General features: G+C 39.1%; 3 protein-coding genes across 4 annotated transcripts; all 3 read left to right on the top strand.

The window, feature by feature from the left end:
* Positions 1-253: 253 nt before the first annotated feature.
* Positions 254-3,115, top strand: LOC311002229 (tripartite motif-containing protein 16-like; the record flags this gene model as incomplete). Its single annotated transcript, XM_083993517.1, has 2 exons — positions 254-1,165; positions 1,682-3,115. 2 exons carry the CDS (start codon positions 254-256, stop codon positions 2,435-2,437), a joined length of 1,668 nt encoding a protein of 555 aa, XP_083849643.1. The 3' UTR covers positions 2,438-3,115.
* Positions 3,116-5,944: 2,829 nt separating this feature from the next.
* On the top strand, positions 5,945-7,367 carry LOC311005888 (serum amyloid A-5 protein-like). 2 transcript variants are annotated; one of them, XM_083998495.1, is made up of 4 exons: positions 5,945-5,993; positions 6,110-6,209; positions 6,360-6,498; positions 7,099-7,367. In XM_083998495.1, exons 2-4 carry the CDS (start codon positions 6,122-6,124, stop codon positions 7,235-7,237), a joined length of 366 nt encoding a protein of 121 aa, XP_083854621.1. In that variant the 5' UTR covers positions 5,945-5,993; positions 6,110-6,121; the 3' UTR covers positions 7,238-7,367. The 2 variants fall into 2 exon arrangements, with proteins under 2 accessions (XP_083854621.1, XP_083854622.1); XM_083998496.1 differs by having other exon boundaries at positions 5,959-5,984.
* Positions 7,368-8,163: 796 nt separating this feature from the next.
* On the top strand, positions 8,164-9,707 carry LOC311005847 (amyloid protein A-like). The gene is made up of 4 exons (XM_083998457.1): positions 8,164-8,291; positions 8,387-8,504; positions 8,664-8,802; positions 9,424-9,707. Exons 2-4 carry the CDS (start codon positions 8,399-8,401, stop codon positions 9,473-9,475), a joined length of 297 nt encoding a protein of 98 aa, XP_083854583.1. The 5' UTR covers positions 8,164-8,291; positions 8,387-8,398; the 3' UTR covers positions 9,476-9,707.
* The last annotated feature ends 13,011 nt before the right edge of the window (positions 9,708-22,718 follow it).

Below are 22,718 nucleotides of genomic sequence, written 5' to 3'. Positions count from 1 at the left end.
GCACTGGAATGAGGAAATATCTGATTATCTGCTCTCAAACACACTGAGCTGCTGCAGCCTGATCATGTGTTTCCTTGTTCCCTCCCCTTCAGATCTACAGTTTGAAGATGGGTGGAACCAACATGTGGTGAAGAGGAGGAGCCGACAGGCCCCGTTCTCTGCACAGACACATGTTGTTGAGATCAGAGCTCAGACTAGTTTCACTTCTGAGCAACAGAAACTCAGACAGTCGTCGTCGTCTGTGAGAGGTGAAATGGCGCAGAAAGGAGTTCATCTGGACCAGGAGACCTTCTCTTGTTCCATCTGTCTGGATCTATTGAATGATCCAGTGACTATTCCCTGTGGACACAGCTACTGCTTCAGCTGTATTAAAACCCACTGGGATGCAGAGGATGGGAGGAAAATCTACAGCTGTCCTCAGTGTAGGCAGACCTTCACACCGAGGCCTCCTCTGGTGAAAAACACCATGTTAGCAGCTTTAGTGGAGGAGCTGAAGAAGACTGGACTCCAAGCTGCTGCTGCTGATCACTGCTATGCTGGACCAGAAGATGTGGCCTGTGATTTCTGCACTGGGAGGAAACTCAAAGCTGTCAAGTCCTGTCTGCAATGTCTGGTCTCCTATTGTGAGAAACACCTGCAGCCTCATTATGAATCTCCTTCATTTAAGAATCACAAGCTGGAGGAGCCGTCCAAGAAGCTCCAGGAGAACATCTGCTCTCGTCATCATGAGGTGATGAAGATTTTCTGCCTCACTGATCAGAAGTGTGTTTGTCTCGTCTGCCTTGTGGATGAACATAAAGGCCACGACACAGTCTCAGCTGCAGCAGAAAGGACTGAGAGGCAGAGAGAGCTGGAGCTGAGTCGACAAAACATCCAGCAGAGAATCCAGCTCAGAGAGAAAGACATGAAGGTGCTTCAACAGGAGGTGGAGGCCATCAATGGCTCTGCTGATAAAGCAGTGGAGGACAGTGAGAAGATCTTCACTCAGCTGATCCGTCTGATGGAGAAAAGAAGCTCTGAGCTGAAGCAGCAGATCAGATCCCAGCAGGAAACTCAAGTGAGTGGAGTCAAAGAGCTTGAGAAGAAGCTGGAGCAGGAGATCACTGAGCTGAAGAGGAAAGACGCTGAGCTGAAGCTGCTGTCGCACACAGAGGATCACACCCAGTTTCTTTTTTTTTTTTTTTTTTTTTTTTTTTTTTTTTTTTAATATATTTTTATTTCCAATAAATTAACAAAAAGGATACAACAACAAAAATATCCATCCTGAAACAATATCGATGATAGGGTGACTCGTACAGTTTCTTTCTTTCTTCTTTTTTTTGTTAAACCCATGTATATATACTAGCTATATAGGACAGACAAGAAAACAAAATACAAACAGAACAAACAAACAAAAACAAACCAAAAAATAAACAAATATACAAATATCTAAATCAATAAAAAAAAAAAAAGTGGAAAAGCAGCAATCTGTCTTCACTGACATTAGTGGGTATTTGCACCTATATGTGCTTACCTGCACCAACATACACATAAGCGTGCTCGCAACACGTTTGTACATCCACATAGTCAAACATACGCATATATTTTACAGAGATACATATATTTAATATTAAGGTCTGCCCTGCTCTATAGGGCACCAATTCAATGCTCAACCAATCATATGTGCCCTTTAGACACCCAGTTTCTACACAACTACCCCTCACTGTCAGCACTCAGTCCATCTACACACTCATCCAGCATCAACATCCGTCCTCTCAGACACTTTGAGGACGTCACAGCAGCTGTGTCAGAGCTCAGAGACAAACTACAGGACCTGCTGAGAGACACATGGACAAACATCTCACTGACAGAGACTCAAGTGGATGTTTTACTGTCACCACCACCAGAGCCCAGGACCAGAGCTGACTTCTTAAGATATTCACAGGAAATCACAATGGATCCAAAGACAGCACACACATCTCTGTTATTATCTGAAGGAAACAGGAAAGTAACATTTGTGAGTAAACTACAGTCTTATTCTAGTCACCCAGACAGATTCACTACATGTGCTCAGGTCCTGAGTAGAGAGAGTCTGACTGGACGTTGTTACTGGGAGGTGGAGAGGAGAGGAGGAGTTTATGTAGCAGTCGCATACAAGAATATCAGCAGAGCAGGGAATGAAAGTTGGTTTGGAGGTAATGACAAATCTTGGTCGTTACTTTGTTCCAACAACAGTTTCACATTTAGGTTCAACAGCATCAAGACTCCAGTCTCAGGTCCTCAGTCCTCCAGAGTAGGAGTGTATCTGGATCACAGAGCAGGTATTCTGTCCTTCTACAGCGTCTCTGAAACCATGACTCTCCTCCACAGAGTCCAGACCACATTCACTCAGCCTCTACACGCTGGACTTTGGCTTTACCAGTTTGGAGACACAGCAGAGTTGTGTAAACTCAAATAGTCAAAGATAATTGAAGGAGCAGTTGGTTAAAATCTGTATTTTAGTTCATCACTTTCTTTAGTCTCCATGTTTGTTGCTAAAAGCTCATTGCTGTTGTGTCTCTGCACTGCACAGAGATCACCTGTCAATCATTAAACATTGTGGGCGGGACTTTGACCTCTTGTTGTCATTTCTTGTTGTGTTGATGTTTGAGTTTGTTGAGGTGGAGCTGGAGCCGTGGAGGAGATCACTGCTCATGATGATGTTTCTTTACCTAAACTCACATTTCTCCACATGGAAATAGAAACTTCTCTGAGCTCTAAATGTTTGCTGGATATTTGTGTTGATGTGTTTGTGTTGTTGTTGTTGTTGTTGTTTGACCTTCCTGTATCACTGAGCTTTGTTCTCACTGTGGAAACTAAGAAATCTACATTCACATTTACATTGATGTGTTTGTCAGATCAAATGTTGTAGTTGTTAAAATCCACTCACTAATAAGGTCTATGAGCTTTAATCAAAGTGTAAACATCATGATTATAATCATATCCATGTTACTAATTAACCTAACTAGTTGCTCCTCCAGCTGTTTATTATTCCTATCATTTACTTTTCCAGCCTTTTGTTGCTCTTGTCCCAACTTTACAGAAACAATCAGTGTATGTTGAACTGCAGGTATCAATAGATGAGATCATTACACTACAGAGAATGATGTATGACAGCTAAAATAACAATGTTTGCATTATCTGAGTGAAATGTTTGAATATATAGGCCTAGCTAATGTTGTTGACAATAAACTTTGTGTGATTTATATTTTTGCACTTTGTATGTCACTTTTTTTTTTTAATGAATATCTATTGTCTACGGGCACTAGTTATTGCATATTGTCACATTTCTCTGTCCTTGGGTGTCTTCCTCTTTAAGAATCAGTGTCAGTGCTGATATCGAACATCCAGTCCTTCTCTAATAAGAATAATAATAAGGATTAAAGCTTGCAACCGCGGAGGCCTGAGGCATGAGGGGGCTGTGGCGTGAAGCGAGAAGGGAGAAAAAACCTTGCAGGAGTGAATGAATGCATTTTTTCATTCATCCACCAGGGGGCGCTACGAACGAAACCAGACGTGGGCAGGTGCCTTCAGTGGCGGACCGTAGTGGCGGACCGCTCCATACGGCGGTCCTGCTCCACATGGCCGTCCTGCTCCATCCAGTGGTCCTGCCCCATCCATTGGCCCCTCCATCATCCCTGCCCCACCCAGCAGCCCCTCAATCTCTTCTGCTGTGTCCTCAATGTCAGCACAAACCGACACTCTACTCTCCCTGTATACAATAAATATGGATCGCTTACTTCTGCTTTAACAAATAAATAAAATGGTGTTGCAGTGACTGACAGTGTTTTGCATTGTCATTTTATGTTACGTTTTTGTAGCTTTGCTGCACGTTGTTGTTGTAATTTCACACCTCTGACCTCCTGCCTCCAGCTATCGTTACTGTTGAAGAGAACATGTTCTCATTTACTTTATCTGATTAAATATGTCACACATTAATAACATCAAGTCCAATACAATGACTCCAATATCAATGCTTCAAATTATTCTTCCATATAAAAAAGTTTCTGATGGAGGAATGAGAAAACACAATGCAGTAGCGGGGACATGTACCACTTTGACACAGTAATAAACATCAAACACATCGTCTATGATAGGGGTGGGCGATATGGCGATATTAGATCGTGAAGGATTAGAGCGTGTAGACGATCTGCCAAAGTGCAGAGATCGTAGGATCGTCTGGGGCACATTCTATAAACTGCAGTTCTATGCTGCAAAGCGCAAACAAAGGACATTTGCAAAGTTTGCTAAAAGAGATAACAACAGTTACTTTAGTTTGTATTTTTATTTGACCCTTTTCAATCAGCTAGTGTTTTGATACACTTAAAATCCTGTTAAAATTACTGTGTTGAATAAAACAAACAGTAATGTCTTCATTAATATTTTACTTTCATGTTTATTGAAAGCTCCCTTTTATGTTGCAAGAGTCCACTTTATCAGAGTGTTGTTGTTTACCTTTTACTATGTTTACGTTGTTTGCACATGTTGGCAAAACTGCAACTATTTAGATTCAAATCTGTTCAGAAAGGTTCTTTGGCCTAAATTGTCTGTTTTTCTTTTTTCGATTTAAGATCGTGATGAAATCGAAATCGTGACTTCATTTTTAAAAAATCGTGATATGATATTTTTGCCATATCGCCCACCCCTAGTCTATGATGATATTGACTTTCTAAAGCAACATTCTGAAAAAAAAGCGCTAACATCTCACAATTAATATTCTTTCTATATATTTCTGCATACAAGACTGTTTGATTGTTCTTTGCTGGCAAAAACAATTGATTTATCAAAGTTTTCTGTTGCATCTATGAATTAGATGTGACAGATCTCACTCCCCTGTGCACCTATTGCTTCGTTCAGCTGTAATGTGATTATATGACACAGCCACTCGGGGGCAGTACTCGCTTGAAACTTACGTCTGAGGCTGAACAGCTTTGGGGGGGAATTTACTTTATTATGTGACTCAACATTTTTTTGTGAAATTAAATTATCAGTAAAAGTGATAAAATTGTGTTTTTTCCCCATCACAGCATGGGTTAAACCAGAAAGGCCAAGCCTGATCCACTGATTTCCATTGTGGCTGATACACAGATACAATTAATGTGATTACCTGCTGTTATCACAAACCTGAACAGCTCAGACAGCTTCCTTTTTAACAGAAGACTTCACACAGGGGTCACACAATACGACTCAGACTCAGATAAACATGATACATTCCAGCAAGTTGCTCAGGACTTTTCAGAAACTAAGCTCGACGTGCAAAGAGACACGACCTGTATGTGTTCAAAAACATCAACTGACAACACTGGACAAAACCTAAACTCACAACATTAGCATAAAAGAAATTATGTCATATGAGCGCCACTCCTGACAAACTGAGTCAGAACAGGATTTACATTGACCAGCAACTACATTTTTGGAGGAAACGGCTTTGTCGTTGATTTTAATATTTAATTAAACAATAATTTAACGCAAGTCTGTCAGCAACATTATTGCATTACATTTACTGTCAAAATGGGGTATAGGCTTAAACTCTGTCCATATTTAGCGACAAGTTCATAGAAAACTATTTAACTTGTTGATTGGATAGTTCGAGCCTCTCTTCCAGTTTTTGTAAAAAAAAAAATCACCTTTAAAAGGTCACACATGCTCTCATTTCAAGAGGGCAACAAATTGCTACAGAGATATAGAAACAACTGCTGTAACATAAAGAATCAATAAAAGTGGAAACTTATAATGATAACAGATTTTTGTCTGACAAAATGTACTGTTTTGTTTGTATAAAACTTGCTGGTCTTTCCTGCATTACCTGCAGTTGCACAACTTGGGAATGTCCTTAGGTTTTGCTTTTGCACTGGGAATTTTTGAAATCCTGTAACCCAGCCTGTTTCAGAACAATATAAAAGAAAGGTCCAGACAAGCAGTCTACACTCACAAGAAATTAAGTCTTGCTCTCATCTCTAAAGAAGGTACAGCAGGTAAATTCACATTTTCATTTGGTGATAGAACCTGATGAATGTATATATATACTGTATATTATGTATTTAAGTTTGTGTTTTAATGATGAACTGTGTTTAACTTTCCTTTCCTTCAGATATCTACAACCATGAAGTTGCTTCTAGCAGGTCTTGCTCTGCTTCTGGTTGCAGAAGCCAATGCTCAGTGGCACAGGTTTCCTATTGAAGCTGCTCAAGGTTAGAAATATGGCCTTTTTTTTTTTTTTTTTACATATTCATAAAAAATGTGTATAACTGTGTGTCTGACATGCATAATGTAGTGTTTTACATGATGGGCTTTATTTTCTGCATTTTCTCATGAGTTTTTACTCAATTTTGTCTGATCAGGGGCTCGTGATATGTGGCGAGCCTACAACGACATGAAGGATGCCAACTATATAGGCGCGGACAAATACTTTCATTCAAGAGGAAACTACGATGCTGCACAGAGGGGAGCAGGGGGAAGATGGGCAGCTGAAGTCATCAGGTGAGGAGCAAAGAGTTAAGGAGATTATTTTGTTGACTGCTGCATATAAGGTTTTTTATTTTCTTAACAAAAAAATCTTGGTAATGAAGCTGCAGATGGATCCAAGGTTATTTGGATTGGTTTTATTCTCATCTTAGAGGTGCTTGCCTCGGGGGTCGTTTTTGGCTGTTTTTGGTACCTCTAAATCACATCTTTCAGAAGTATTTTGTCTGTTGTTGTTTTTACGGGAATGAGAGCTGGAGCTGAGCTGGAGCTTTTATCTGATTATGATAACATCAGTTATTAATAAGACAATCTGCAGGCCTACCTCAACACAGCTCCGTCTCAAAACATACTTTGGGAAATATAAATCTGATGATCATCAAAGGTCCAGACTGCTGTGATTGGTTCACTATCCTCCTGTTACCTTCAGATGCAATGCTAATTACTGCAGGGTTATGTGCCTACTGTATGCCTACATGTACATAACAGTCAGCCATGTTTGGTGAAATTGGTTTCTGGTCTTAGGTCTTTTATGCAGCACTGTGTAACTATGTTAACTACTTTACTTGGTCCATGCTTGTGTTGATGTTCATTGCCTGTTTTCCTGTTTTCCTCCAGCAATGCCAGAGAGTGGACACAAGAGAGAATGGGTCATGGTCATGAGGACTCTGAGGCTGATCAGACAGCAAACCGCTGGGGACGAGATGGAAATGATCCCAACCATTTCAGACCAGCTGGACTTCCTGACAAATACTGATAATAATAAAAGCCATCAACTTCTGATAAAAGTAATGAAAGAAAATTCTATAACTCCTGCACATTTACATTGATGTGGAAACTGAAATGTTGATTAATGTGCACTGTCCCTGGTTCAAAGACAAATAAAATGAAATAAAATAGTGTTGCAGTTACTGACAACATTTTGCATTTTCATTTTATTATATGCTTTTGTAACTATTCTGCTACACGTTGTTGTTGTAATTGCACACCTCTCACATCCCCAACTATCATTACTGTTGAAGAGAACATGTTCTCATTTAATTTGTCTGTTCCTATTAATTACAGGAAAAAAGCCAGAAAAATATACTTAAAAATGAAAAGTATCTGTTTAAATACATCACATCACTAACATCAAGTCCAATACAATATACGATCAATGCTTTAAATTATTCCACCATACACAAAAGGTATTGATGGAGGAATGACCTCCAAGCGATTTTCTCCGAGCCCATACGAATCTGACGTGTCTAGCTTTGCCAGCATGTACAGCATGCACGACCTAACAGAACTGCTAAAAATCTTGAGGATACGTCTTACTTTGACTGAGTTACATTTAAGAACCTGTTCTCAGTGACGGAAAGTAAATTCACTGAAGCGGTAATTTTTTTCGATCGATCAGCTGTGTTTACAGTTTCAGGTGTCATAGTTATGATGGTTAGACAGATGAATTAGTGTCCAACAGATCCTACAGTTTGACTTGTTAGAGTTTTTCAGAATAAAAGCAACTCGGGTTTAAGTGTCGGGAGTCACTGTCAGGACGACAGTAACAGCTGTAATCTCGTCCTTCCCTGTGTGACAAAATGTTCTGTTTTGTTTGTTTAAACTTGCTGGTCTTTCCTGCATTACCTGCAGTTGCATAACTTGGTAATGTCCAAAGTGTTTATTTGATCTTCTTGATCTCTAACCTTTTCTACGGGAATTTGTTGAAATCCGGTAACCCAGTCTGTTTCAGAACAATATAAAAGGAAGGTCCAGAAAAGCAGTCTACACTCACAAGAAATTAAGTCTACTCTCTGAAAAAGGCACAGAAGGTAAATTCACATTTTCATTTAGTGATAGAACCTGATATTATGTATTTAAGTTTGTGTATTAATGATGAACTGTGTTTAACTTTCTTTTCCTTCAGATATATACAACCATGAAGTTGCTTCTAGCAGGTCTTGCTCTGCTTCTGGTTGCAGAAGCCAATGCTCAGTGGCCTGTTAAACCAGCCAGTGCTCAGTGGCCTGTTAAACCTGCTCAAGGTTAGTAATGTGGCCTTTTTTTCTTTCTTTTTTTTTTTTTTACATATTCATAAAAAATGTGTTTAACTGTGTGTCTGACATGCATGATGTAGTGCTTTACATGATGGGCTTTATTTTCTGCATTCTCTCATGAGTTTTTACTCAATTTTGTCTGATCAGGGGGTCATGATATATGGCAAGGCCACAGAGACAGGAGGGAGGCCAACCATGAAAACTTGGGCAAATACTTTCATTCAAGAGGAAACTTCGATGCTGCACAGAGGGGACCAGGGGGAAGATGGGCAGCTGAAGTCATCAGGTGAGGACCAACGAGTTAAGGAGATTATTTTGTTGGCTGCTGCATATCAGGTTTTTTATTTTCTTAACAAAAAAATCTTGTTAAGCTGCAGATGGATCCAACGTTATTTGAATTGGTTTTATTCTCATTTTAGAGGTGCTTGCCTCAAGGATCATTTTTGGCTGTTTTTTTTTTTTTGGTAGCACATTTATTTGCTACCTCCAAATCACATCTTTCAAAAGTATTTTGTCTGTTGTTATTTTTACGGGAATGAGAGCTGGAGCTGAGCTGAGCTTTTATCTGATAATGATAACATCAGCGTAATAAGACAATCTGCAGGCCTACCTCAACACAGCTCCGTCTCAAAACATACTTTGGGAAATACTGTATAGATGAATCTGATGATCATCACAGGTCCAGACTGCTGTGATTGGTTCACTATCCTCCTGTTTCCTCCAGATGCAATGCTAATTACTGCAGGGTTTATGTATGCTTACTGTATGCCTATGTAAAACAGCCATGTTTGGTGAAACTGGTTTCTGATCTTAGATCTTTTATACAGCACTGTGTTAACTACATTTTGAAGTGTATGGTCCCATGCTTGTGTTGATGTTCATTGCCTGTTTTCCTCTTTTCCTCCAGCAATGTCCAAGAGAGGACACAAGAAAGAACGGGTCATGGTCATGAGGACTAGGCTGATCAGGCAGCAAACCGCTGGGGAGAAGATGGAAAAGATCCCAAACATTTCAGACCAGCTGGACTTCCTGACAAATACTGATAATAATAAAAGCCATCAACATCTCATAGAAATTTCTAGTTTAGCTATTTAGCTATAACTCCTGCACATTTACATTGATGTGGAAACTGAAATGTTGATTAATGTGCACTGTTCCTGGTTCAAAGACAAATAAAATGAAATAAAATAGTGTTGCAGTTACTGACAACATTTTGCATTTTCATTTAATTTTATGCTTTTGTAACTGTTCTGCTACACGTTGTTGTTGTAATTGCACACCTCTAGCCTCCTGCCTCTCACATCCCCAACTATCATTACTGTTGAGGAGAGAAGATGTTCTCATTTAATTTATCTGTTTATATCCTATCAATTAAAGGAAAAAGGCAGAAAAATATACTTAAAAATGAAAAAATATCTCAAAAAAGGAAAATCCAAGGCACTCTTCTTCAATAATATAAAAAGCCTTTATTTATACAATGGCTGTATCGAATAAAAACATTTGAGTGGGTTACAGCCCACGCGTTTCGGCAGAAGCCTTCTTGCTTTTTATATTATTGAAGAAGAGTGCCTTGGATTTTCCTTTTTTTGCCAATGTTCCCACCAAAGAGCACCTTCGTCATATGTTTTGAACCTTCTGAGCACTCCTTTTTTTCTATGAAAATACATCACATCACTAACATCAAGTCCAATACAATCATCAATGCTTCAAATTATTCTACCATACACAAAAGGTATTGATGGAGGAATGACCTACAACTATCGTTACTGTTGAAAAGAACATTTAATTTATCTGAGTAAATATGTCACACGTTAATAACATCAAGTCCAATACAATGACTGCAATATCAATGCTTCAAATTATTCTCCCATACAAAAAAGGTTCTGATTGAGGAATGAGAAAACACAATGCAGTAGCAGGGACATGCTGTACCACTTTGACACAGTAATAAACATCAAACTCATTTAATTATGATGGTAAATAATGGTACTTTCTAAATCAATTTTCTATAAATGTTGTCATGTGGTTGATGGTTATCTATCATGACCATGCAACACAACTGGCTTCTTTCTTTTAGTAATTTTGACTTATCTGGAATAAAAGAGCTAATTAGTATGATTGCTATATATTTCTAAATACAGGACTGTTTGATTATCCTTTTTGGTGAAAAAAAATTGACTTATCAAAGCTGGTTTTCTGTTGCATTTGTGGATTTAATGTGATAGATTTCACCCTGGCCTGTTGCTTCATTCAGCTGTAATGTTATGACACAGCCACTTGGTGGCAGTACTAACCTGAAACTCATGTGTGAGGCTGAACAGCTTTGGAGGGCATCTACTTTATTATGTGACTCAACATTTTTTGTTAAATTTAATTATCAGTAAAAGTGATAAAAATGTGTTGTGTTTTTCTTTTTCCTTCACAGCATGGATTAAACCAGAAAGGCCAAGCCTGATCCACTGTTTTCACAGATACAAATAACGCGATTACAATTAATCTCCAGAATGAAACAAACATAATAACTGTTTACAAACCGCAGAATGAACATTAGACTTTAGAGATGAAATAAGCCCTTCTTTACTAAACAATAAACTGTCATTTCAGAGTTGGATCTGTTTGTTTGTCTTTCATTTGCATTTTAATAAAATTTTACTATTGGAAGTTGGTTAAACTACTATCAGCAACGAACAACTACCATCGGTAGGCGAGTAGCAATTTAGGGGTGTCCCATTCATTCACACATTAATGATGAAGTGTAATAGTCATTTTCACTATTAAGAAATAAACACACTTGCTGAATACCTATGACATTAAAGTGCTACATGCCATTTTTGAAAGACAACTCGGACTCAGATAATCATGATACATATTACAGCCAGTTGCTCAAGACTTTTCCCAAACCTAACTCTGCATGCAGAGAAACATGTATGTGGCCTGTATGTTTTCAAAAACACCAACACATAGCAGCATAGCTATGCATCACTAGCATCACTCCTGACAAACTGTGTCGCAACAGGATTTCATCAGTATTATTGACCAGCAATCTTCTTTTTACAGTCTATGCCAGCAATGCACACAATGACACACACAGACTTCTGTCTATATTAAAGTATGTGTAGACAGAAATAGCTGAGTTGTTGAGGCACTTTACACACAAGATGCCTTAGCTAAAATGATGTGGAGAATTCCACCTTAAAACTGCCACGTGCTACAGGTAGCATCTCAGATGCAGAATGGATAAAAAAGTTAAGTAGTAAATACTCAAAGTCAGTCTGTTACATTCAAACAAAATGTGCTACTGGAAATAAAAGCTAGCTCAGGTGCGTATTCATAGTCTAGCTCTGTTAGTTTTTCCTCTGAATGGATGTTTCCAATGCCACTTCACTTGTTTAACACAAGTACTGTAAGTAAATTAAATCAACACAAACTACTTGTATTCATTCACTGTTGCTTGTAGCTATGCCAGTTACAAACTGCTACATTCATGGTATCATCTAATATAACTGAGCTGCATGTTTGACTGGTGCACAGTCATACTGTCAACATGACATGTGTGTGTGCATGTCATCGATGCAAACAAATAGCACTACAGACAATCAACTTATTGCAATTGATTTTGAAACGAGACATGACCCCAAGAATCAAAATCAAATTGTGAGATTTTCTGAACCATGCATGTAGCCTACCTTCTGGGTAATTCGACATGAATGGAGGGAAAAACGTGAATAATAATATCTTAAGAATCATATCAGAAGAAATTACACAGATCTGTCTAAAATGGCACATTTTATAGAATAACATGCTAGATTAGAGTAAGTTTCACTCTGGTTCCACCGTTCCACTAATGACCAATGGATGTGTTTCTCTAATAAGGTCTACATTTTTAATGTGATCAAGCCAGTCGGTTTTAGTATGTGTTGAACAGCAGAGTGGTATTATCCTAATCCTATTCTGGGCAATGAAAAAGCAAGGAAATGGCAGAAAGATTACTCAAAGTAAGCAAAAATGAACTGCCAATGGAACAGCAAAATGTCACATCCCAATGTGTAACATTAAAACTGTTAGGGAAGAACAAACATCTTGTAAGATTAACACCTCTGTATAGCCTTGATTTAGGATATTTCGCCTTGATTTAGGATATTTCATCTTACCTAGATATTGTTTTTTCCGTCTCTCTCTCTGGGCACCAGTTGGTCCTCTATCATCTCCATCAACTTCTCTTTATTCGTCTCCATCAACTTCTCTTTATTCGTCTCCATTTCTACATCTTGTCCCGCATATTCTCTCCTTTCCATGAACTTATTTCGGTTGCTGTGGCAGTGAAGAAAATAAACACAAGGTCGTTACCAGCCTTTGTTTGGACAGGCTACTCGTGTCATCATAATTTATATGGACATTCATTGCCGATAAGTTTAACACAGGATGAGGTGAACTGACGTTAGCTATTTACTTTACGAGCTGCTACAGTAGCTGCTAAAACTAACTAGCTAGCTAGTAGGCTAATTTCCTCAAACTGACAAGTTGGCATGGTAATGGTGCGCAGCTGTTGAGGGTAAAAAAAATTCGGTCAGATTTTACAATGCACATTTTTATATTTTCCGAATTACCTGTTCCACCCCTCCGCGAATTTGGTGAGCCACCTGTCCAGTTTGTTGACATATTGAAGAAAAGAAAAAGAAAAAAAACACCTTGTTGAGTAAAAGATTTTGTAGCTATCATTCACCGCTGCTATGACGCAACAATGAGCAACGTTGGACGCAGGTGATTCGAGGCGGAGGGAATCAGCGATCTTGGCAACATCTTTGTAGTTTGCGGCACCCTCTTTTTACAGTCTATGGCGGCACCTGGTGGACACGGCCCTTAAAGTTTAGAGTTGTTTAATAAGTTCACGACTGTCGGAAATAACTGGAGGAACCTGGAGATTCTAGTGATATAGTCCGGTGAATTGTGTTTTTAAACGACCTTTTTCTTTAGAGCGAATGCGTGGCAAAAATCTATGCTAGGCTAGCTGTTAGCTAAATTGGCCGTTGGTTGCTACCATAGATATAATGGTTGCTACCACAACCAAATAAACGGTTATTTTTGGTCGAGTGCGTAGGCTAACTTACAGCTACAGCAAAACTATTATTTTGATACTTTGAGTATTTTTCTTTCTTTCTATTATTTAGTTATATTTTTGCGGTAACGTCTGGGTAGTGGATTACTGATGGAGGAGTAACGGTGGAGCTGTAGTAAGGGGCGGGGTAGCAGCGGACGGTGGTGTGTTCACGGACCAGACAACTGCAGTGGGCTGGTCTTATGGTTTATACTCGTTCCGGGGCGCTGCTGCTGCTGCTGCTGCTGTGCCTCTGCTCTGAAACGCTACGGTCTCAGTCATTCACTGAGTGATGCGCGACCAGCCAGCAGCACCACCCCTCACCGATCTGAAACGGAGGTGACTTGACCAGCATATGACATTTTCCAGGTAAGACACAGTTATATTAACCTAAAAAAAATGTCTTAATGATTCCGTTAATCATCGGTAAACAACATGATCGATGAGCCCCCCGGTCAGTGAGGGCGATAGCTAGTATATTTCTCCTCCAAAAGCACCCGGAGGTGGAGCGGTGGATGGATGCTGATCGTTCAGCTTGTGGATGTGTGTCCTCCTCCTCATTGTCGGGGCGGTGAGCTTTGAGCACGAAAAAAAGAAAGAAAAAGAAATTACAGAAAACGTCCGTGCTTTTGAAAAGTGTGGGTTGTGTAATTTGATTTTTGACAGCATTACTGGGTATCGTTGTACAAAGATTGGACCTGCCTCTGGAAGTCTGTTCACACACCTAATGCTACAGTACAATCCGCGGTGATTCATCCACGCACAGCCCTGGTCTACGCCTAAAATTATCGATTGTAGTTATATTGCCATAGGCCTTTAGTGTCTCATCAGACTGGGAAAGGTCTTTAATTTTTAGATGCCCTTAATGGTCCAATTCCTTCCCTGCTTCGTTATATTAAACGGCACCTTAGGCATCTGCAAGCTGCTCTCGGTTCTTTTTGTGGAAATTGCTTTTTCAACTCTAATTTCCTTTATATCCCAATTCACTCTATTACCCCTGTACTTGTCTAACGTTTGACTGACATATTCAGGTGAATTCCCCCTCATAGTGCCCATTGCAAGATTCAAGTTGAGAGCTGTGTGTGAGGTATACACTACACTACACTCATGCATCTTAGTAGTCACACAATCTGCTGAAGATATACAGGTTTCAAGTTGTTTAGTATAGTTTAAGGCTCATTATATGGATGTGAATCATACATTTAGTGGAGGATTCGTCCATCCTTTAGTATCTGCTGTGTGCCACTCTGTGCCAGTAGCAGCCACAGGGGAGGGCAGTCGCTGACAGGCGTTGTGTGTCTGTTGTGGCTGTTTATTGTTCAGAGGGAGCTGGGGACAGACTCACATGATCTGCTCTGCATCATACAATGTTATGTCCTTACCGCCTGTCCTGTCCTCATCCATCCAGTCATGCAGAAAGCTTTTCAATAGCCACTGTCCACTTGTGGTATGATATCTCTTCGGGGCTGTCTGACGTTTACAGTGCAGGTCTTGTGTTTTTTCTCTCTCTCATAACAGCAGTGTTGTCCCTGGAGTTGATGCGACCCACAGTGAAATACACAGATCACCTTAAATGATAGTGTAAACCTTTTACCGGCATATATTTTTAATCTTTCAACACCTCCATTCAATATTTGGCAAATTTTCAGCATGATTCAACATGATTAGTTGTCTCCGTAATGTATCATCGTTGTATCAATATAAAAATTGCATTTGAATTCCCCTGAAAGGAAACCAGAAGTAAATATTGACATAGTAGCTGCTGAGATTAAAAAGACCCATTGCAGGCTCTTAATTTAACCTTTTACTCCTTGATCAAATCAGGAGCAGCTGCTACCCACGTTGTCAAAGAAAATAACCGAGCAATCATTCACATCTTTATCACTTACAGTACTTACTAATAATGCAAAAGGGGCAAACTGACTGAATAAATGTGGAAGAGAGAAGAGTCTTCTTGTACAGAGACTGAATGAGAAGCAGAACAACGAGCTGTGGCGCAGCTGAAGGAGAGAGTGATGACCAGGGCTAGTGAGGATGAGGCTATAGATAAAGGAGAATAATGTATGGCTATTAGAGGAAGCAAAGGGCCCTGGAGAGCCATGACAGAAACCTATAATATCCTGGAAGGTGCACACAGCATGTTGATGTGCCGCTATGTTGACAGAAGAGATGCTAAGTTTTCATCATTACCCCCCGCCTTCTTCTCCTCCCACCGTTTCCTCTATGTCTGTCCTCCTCACTTTGATGACACTGTCCTCTGGTGCATATCTCTTTCACTTCCCTGCTCTTTCTCGCCACCTCTGTTGCCTATATAACACTTTTTGAGTAGCACCTGCAGTGAAGGACAAAAACCCTCACTTACAGCCTTCTGGTGTCTTATTCATGCTGCAGCCCAGCCGGAGGATACTAATTTGGACTCTGAGGGAGGAAACACAATAGGGCAACAGCCTCCAGCTCTGCTGCACAAATTATAAAAGATCATAACTATTTGTATTTTTTTATATACTTAATCATTGCTCTTTGAAGGCAATTGATCTGCATGCACGCACTCGTTGCTAAGTTTAGCCAAACAATATCCCCTTTAGCATTAATTAGTCTCCCTGATCGTGGATGGCAGCGCCTGCAGGGAAATCAGGTATCTATAATCTAATGTCATGTATAATATATTCATAAATGCAAAAGAAAATGAAAGCTATAGATAGGACTGCAGGGTGGGTGGCGGTGATGTTCATTTTCCAAAGCTGTAATAAAGACAAATAGGCTTTTTTGTGATAAGTAGTGCTGCAGTGTTACGGACAATTGTACTGAAGCTTGTATAGCCTTGTGCAAGCAATTAAAGCAAGACTATTTCAGTCTGTCACTGGATTTAGCAGCGGTAAACCTCGCTGTTGCTGTATGTTAACTAGCAAACAGACATGCTATATGATTACAGAGTGGCTAGATATCATTTACACCTAAGGGCTTCTTGTAGGTTAATCCACTGGCAACATCATTTTTTAGCTGTTTCAAAACACAGGAAGTGACCACTCTTGACAGAAAAAGATGTCATGGCTACCCAAGGCTATGCTGATTAATATATTGTTCTTATTCATTTAAATGTTGATTGGTGTTATGATGATTTAATTAATTAATTAAAAAAAAACGAAAAACAAGCCAAATCACCATTTCCAGAGATCAAGGCACTTTTGTTTAATTGCTTGTTTAATCTACCGCATGCTCAAAACCCTAAAGATGTTGAATTACAATGACAGAAATAAGAAGCAAATCATCAAGCGTGTCTGGCATTTTTTTTCCTTGATACATGACTAAAACAATTATTTCATTATCAAAGTTGTTTTCCATTCCAATTGTCTGCAATCCCGTTAATCCACAGATTGTTTCAGCACTATTTTGGAATTGTGAGTCTCTCCACAAACATAATACTGTAAACTGTCTCTCTATATCCCGTTTCATTGAAATGACATTTATAGATTCCTAAAATGTTTTTCCATTTGCAGTGTAGAATGTAATCACTGGTTGAATTTTAGTCAGAGGCAACATGTGCTTTAAATGAATGAATAGATGAAACATTAAATCTATGGACTACAGTCCCTGTGACACTAGAAACCAGGCGTTTTGTACCGAATCCCATCCATGATAATATTTAGACAACAACCAACAAAACTGTGGCTTTGGTTAAACACATTATGCCTGAAGTCCCTGTGGTTTTAAACCAGCACAGTATTTATCTTAACTGATGCTGTGGCTGCCTGAACAAAACTATAAAAAAAATCATCATGTTGTAATTGGCTGTTGCCAAACTGTAGTTTCAAGATTAGGTACTTTGGTGAAAAACAAATCCGTCAGTGAACATTTTACAGTATCACCATTTTTGCACCATATGCTACATGTTGACAGCATTGCATCATTATGTTCATAAAAACATAATCACTATTACATTTACTTCAACGTTTGTTTGCTGTTTTGCTGTAAATTACAGCAGCAAATAAATATTTTATACTTCTCAGTGCCAGAGGAAATCAGTACATCGAGACTTACATTAATGTTATCAGACAAATCTTTTTTCAAATGCACCAGCGAGCTCTTTCAATTTTAGATATTATGTCCAGATGGTTTTTTATCTAGATATATGGTCTGTAGGAGCCATTTTAGCTTTATTTGGTGTTTTTGTATTTGACCGTGTTTGATGTGCCATTCGTGTCCTGCCTGCCACTACTGCAAAGAGGTATTTTGTTGTAAATAAATGTTTTGTGTTTTACTTTTGGAACCTCGTTTTGGGCACTTTATTGTTTGACCGCACACGCACACGTCCGAACACCAGAGATCGGTACCGTGCCCTTTTTATAGAAACAAGAAGGGCACTACAGGGTCTATTGCATGTCATCAGAAAGCATCGCTCCGTTCCAGTAAGATCACCGTGCTGACATAATATCCCATGAGCTGCTCCATTATTCACCGTCTGTGGAGGACTTATCTCCAGATGACATCATCACTACAGTGAGCTGTACAATATTACAGAGAATTAGATGCTTATGACTCACATATGTTACTTTTCATAAATTGGATGTGACATCTTACACAAAGCCCCCATATATTTCCATATAGGATGTTTTGTTGTTGTTGTTGACTCAGATTAGCAGATTAAAAAAACAATCCAAACATTTTCATTTTTTAAAATATGAAGTTTAGAGGATTTTGCAAACTCATTGGGGAATTGCAACCGTTATCAACTCAGAATTAAACCTTTTTGTGGCCAGCTACTGTAGAGTGATCAACAGTGAGTAAGAACTTAGAGCGGACAGAAGCAATTCACCTTCTCATGTGAATCTGAATCTTTTCATCCCCACTGGTTGTCTTTCATAAAGTAATTTGAAATAGCAGCGTAACCTAATATATACACAGAGAGTGTCCGTTCATCGATTGTCTTCCACTTCATGGCTTTGCTGGCTGCTCTGTTTGCATAGTGAGAGCTTAAATCTTTTGATTTTGACAGTGGTCTACCGAGTTGACCTTTTTTGTATTCAAATTTGCATCTAATTATCATGGATATCAATGAATTAATCAATCATATTTATAAAACTTGGGCAACATTGACATATGATTCAAGGACATAATTCTCCATGTCATATTCATATAAAATGATGGTCCATGTAACCGCTAACAGGCGTAGAGTATGAATATACTGAAAGAGTTGGGTCAGCCCTTGTTGTCCAGCTCTTGACATTGTTCTGCTATGGTACACATGAATATGACAGCCATATTAGTCTTAGTCAAGTTGTTTTGACAGTGCTGTCTCATTCGATTTGAGTTTTTTCTTGAAAGTGTGAACTGTGTCTCTGCCTGCGACTTGTTTTTTTTGTTTTTTTTAACTCTCTCTAGACTCCTTTGATCTGGAGGCAAAGCTTTTGCCTATAGCTTTCATTTGCAGGATAATATTGATCAGAAGTGGCTTGATCTGTCTCTGAGACAGGCAACAGATAGTCTCAAAGAAGCGTTGCCTTTTGGCTCTGGCATATGACTTATACAGTACGAGGTAAAGAAAACATCCATAAATCCAGGTCACGTTCTGTGGATCAGCCAGGTAACAATGTTTCGCCATATCTCCTTTCATTGTTTGTGACAGCTCTTAAAATGTGAGCCAGTCTTTGAACTGTTGTTCGCTTGTTGTATATTTCTCTGTGAGAACAAGAACCCAGGGAGCTCTGTGATGCTTCTGTGTATAGATAACATGCAAAGTCTCTTTTAACATTGTTTCCATTCAAAGACAAAGGTAAAAAGAGAGAGAAAATCACCCTTGTGCTCGTGATAAAACGGCAAGCTAACGTCTCTAGCATGCATCAGCTGTCTTTTAATATCGCATGTTGTTTATCCTGTGATATTCCCATGTCTCCGTCCTGCTCCAAACAGCTTTATGGTTTGAGAAGCCAGTCTGAAAAAACACTTGTCTTTACCCCCTTGCCATTCTTCAACACATCAGTGACCCGTACCTTCGAGTAATCAATATCGAAGCTGTGACTAGTTGAGGCACGAAGGGGTTTGTGTGAGATGTTGCAGGCCAGCAGGATGTGTTATTTACAATTTCCCGAGTGTTCACAATGACTCTGCTGAGTCAAGTGTGAAGGCAGAGGCCATGTTTTCTCTAGCCTAAGGTTTTTCAAAAATACACAGCCAGTGTGCTAAATCTCCATCGACTGTCCTCTCACCAGACAAACATGATGTAATCTTCAGTGCCGCTTTGAGTACCACATCACCTTTTCACACAATCCAGAATCTGCTTTCAAACATGTTTGTCTTTTCATCTGAAACCTTCTTTTGCTTATTTCTATGCCAATTTAGTGGAGGCATCTTTTTTTTGATCGTCAGACAGAAACTGAATTCAAGGTTATCCTTAAAACGAGAGTTGCTTTGAAGCAGTTACATTTAAAGACGCCCCAAACCAAAAATTGATTTTTTTGAAATTATTAACATGTCAATGTAGTGTCAAGTCAAGAAATATTTTGCCATGTCAACAAGTGATAGGAATTTGTCTTGGTTTGGTCTCAGATACAGTACGACCACCACAACACCAAACACCACATAAAAAATACAGACTGGCAGAAGACAATATAAATTACGAAGGACAGTACCCAGTGGCTTCATGTTCAGTATACTGTAGGTGCAAAGTGCAGAAAAAGTGCGTAGTGCTTAATGTAAATCCACGTTAAGTAGTGTAGTGTTTGGGTTCTGCTACAAGGAATTTCAGCAGCGAAGTCGCTAATGCACGCCATAACTAATTTAAGAGTTGACCAGGCAGTGGCGGTGGGCGGGCACAAGTCATGACGCATTTTTTGCATACTCATGAATCAATCAATCAACTTTATTTATATAGCACATTTAAAAACCACAGGGGAAGCCAAAGTGCTATTATTGTCTATATTGAGACATAAAAATAGGTTTAGGATTAAGGTAAAAGGCATAAATATGAATATTCATAGAACCTGGATTTTTCAATGAGGGAGAAATACTGTATTAGATGTGTTTTCAGCCTCTTTGAGGGTTTTTTTAAACAACTTTTTTGTGGGAAAGCAATTTTAATCAAAAAATAGTCATGTAAACGGAAAATGTAAATGTAAACCAAATGTTTAGAGACATTTGTGGTGAGCTCCTGTTATCAGGTTTTTATTTCAGACAAGATGTATATATATTTGACCTGGATTGCAGCCTGAACCAGACGATACTTGAATTCACTACATTCTCTGCTCTGCATTAGCATGACAATGATGAAATGCAACATGATAATGCGCCAGCAAATTTGTTCATCATCATGTTTCCCCATATAGATAAGATTACTGAGCTCAGCTTGTATTGTGTGTTATTATGAAGTGTTGATCTTTTTATTGCCCTTGCTTGTTTGTGAATCATCTCTCCGGATGTCTTTTTTTGACCCCCAACACCCACCCCCACCCCCACATGTTAGAGTCAGTGTCTCCTGCTGAGACACTGAGGGAAAAATGCAACCAACACACATCTTCAAGCTGTCTCCCTAATCCAACAACAACCTCATTTTTTGCACGTCAGTGTGGAAATATGGAATAGTACTTCATGGTACTGCACGAGGAGTGTGCTCTTTTTTACTGCTCTCTTGTTAAATTTATGAATATTGAGTAGATGAGTTACATAATTTAAACTGCTGATCATTTTTTCCAAGTGCGGTGGTGTCCCCTAGAATCAATGAGGTGATGCAGACACATCATTTCACCTCTCTTTATGGCATTAGCATGTAAATGAGTCCAAATCAGTTTTGCACTCTTTGACTAAATCAGGTCACATTGGGAGGAAAGCAGAGTGGCAAAGGAAGAAAGAAACAGAGGAAAGGAAAAGGACAAAAGAAAACCTCTCTTTCACAGCACTTGGTAAAAAGGAGAAACCCATTCATAGCTGCATTAATCATAGGTGGCACTAAGGATTCGCTCTGAGGCGACATCCACAGAGAAAGACACCGAGAATGAGAAGCACTGAAACAACCACACTTGTTAAACTGGATCCGTCTGAATGACAGCTTCATGCTTTCACAGTATAATTCAGATTTATCAGATCTAATGGATCTGACCAGAAGCATGGACTTACACAGCTTTTGTGTTGACTCTTCTCTACTCTTCAGTATTTTCCAATTTCCTTCAACATTAGAGTAAATCTCCGAGTGTATCAAATTTAGAATCTCATATCAAATTTGCTTTGCTTCAAAACCCGAACTGGCTCTATTTAGGTTTCTACTTTGAACATTTGTAGGTAACTAAAGTTATGAAGAACTTCATAAGTATGCTCAGAGATTCAGCTGTGAGATCTGTAATTACATTTTTTGTTGGCTAAGAACAGAAAGTCCAGATTTGACTGACGGGCTTATTAACGTAATGTTCACAACTTCACAAGCACGAACTGATAGAAGATTTGAAAAGAGATAATTTAGCTTTGGAGATTAGTGCATCTTGAACATTTTGTCAGTGTGGAACTGGATCCAAAATGGAACCCAACCATATTGAGCCATATTGACTTTTGCGGTACAGTACATGTTCCTGCGAGGTGCAAGAACATGAAAAATGTAAACCATAAAAATAGATGCAAGCAGGAGCCCAAGGCACCGAGCCAGAGTGTATCAACCAAAATGGATTACTCATAGAGACAGTGAGGACATGCCAGTGCTGAAAGTACAAACTGCGGGAGGTGTGCCAGGTTGTGCTGACATTTCTATGAAGAGGCACATGTAACATGTGTACATGCGCATGCACACCACAGTGCTTAATTAATGTTAGAGGGAGTTTTAAGCGGAATCGGAGCATCTTATTTTATTATGTCAGAGAACAACTGCTTCCTCAAACTGACTCTGTTATCTATCAGGCCAGACTACTCAGGCTGTAATCCTTTTATTCAACTTTTTACATTTTTCTGACATTTTAATCAATGAGGTATTTTTCTGATGTAATTATTTTCAAAGATAAAACCCTGCATTTGTGTGGTTTCTCATTAGTTTATCTTTTTTCAGCTCATTCTTTTTTTGCAAACTAAATGAACAGTCATGTTTTCATGCACGTCCCAGACAGATCATGGTACAGTAGATGACACTGGACTAG

The sequence above is a fragment of the Trachurus trachurus genome (assembly GCF_905171665.1).
Source record: "Trachurus trachurus genome assembly, chromosome: 3".
In the NCBI taxonomy this organism is placed as follows: domain Eukaryota; kingdom Metazoa; phylum Chordata; class Actinopteri; order Carangiformes; family Carangidae; genus Trachurus; species Trachurus trachurus.
Note: the sequence above shows the minus strand (reverse complement) of the source record. Positions and strands in the feature narration are given on the sequence as shown.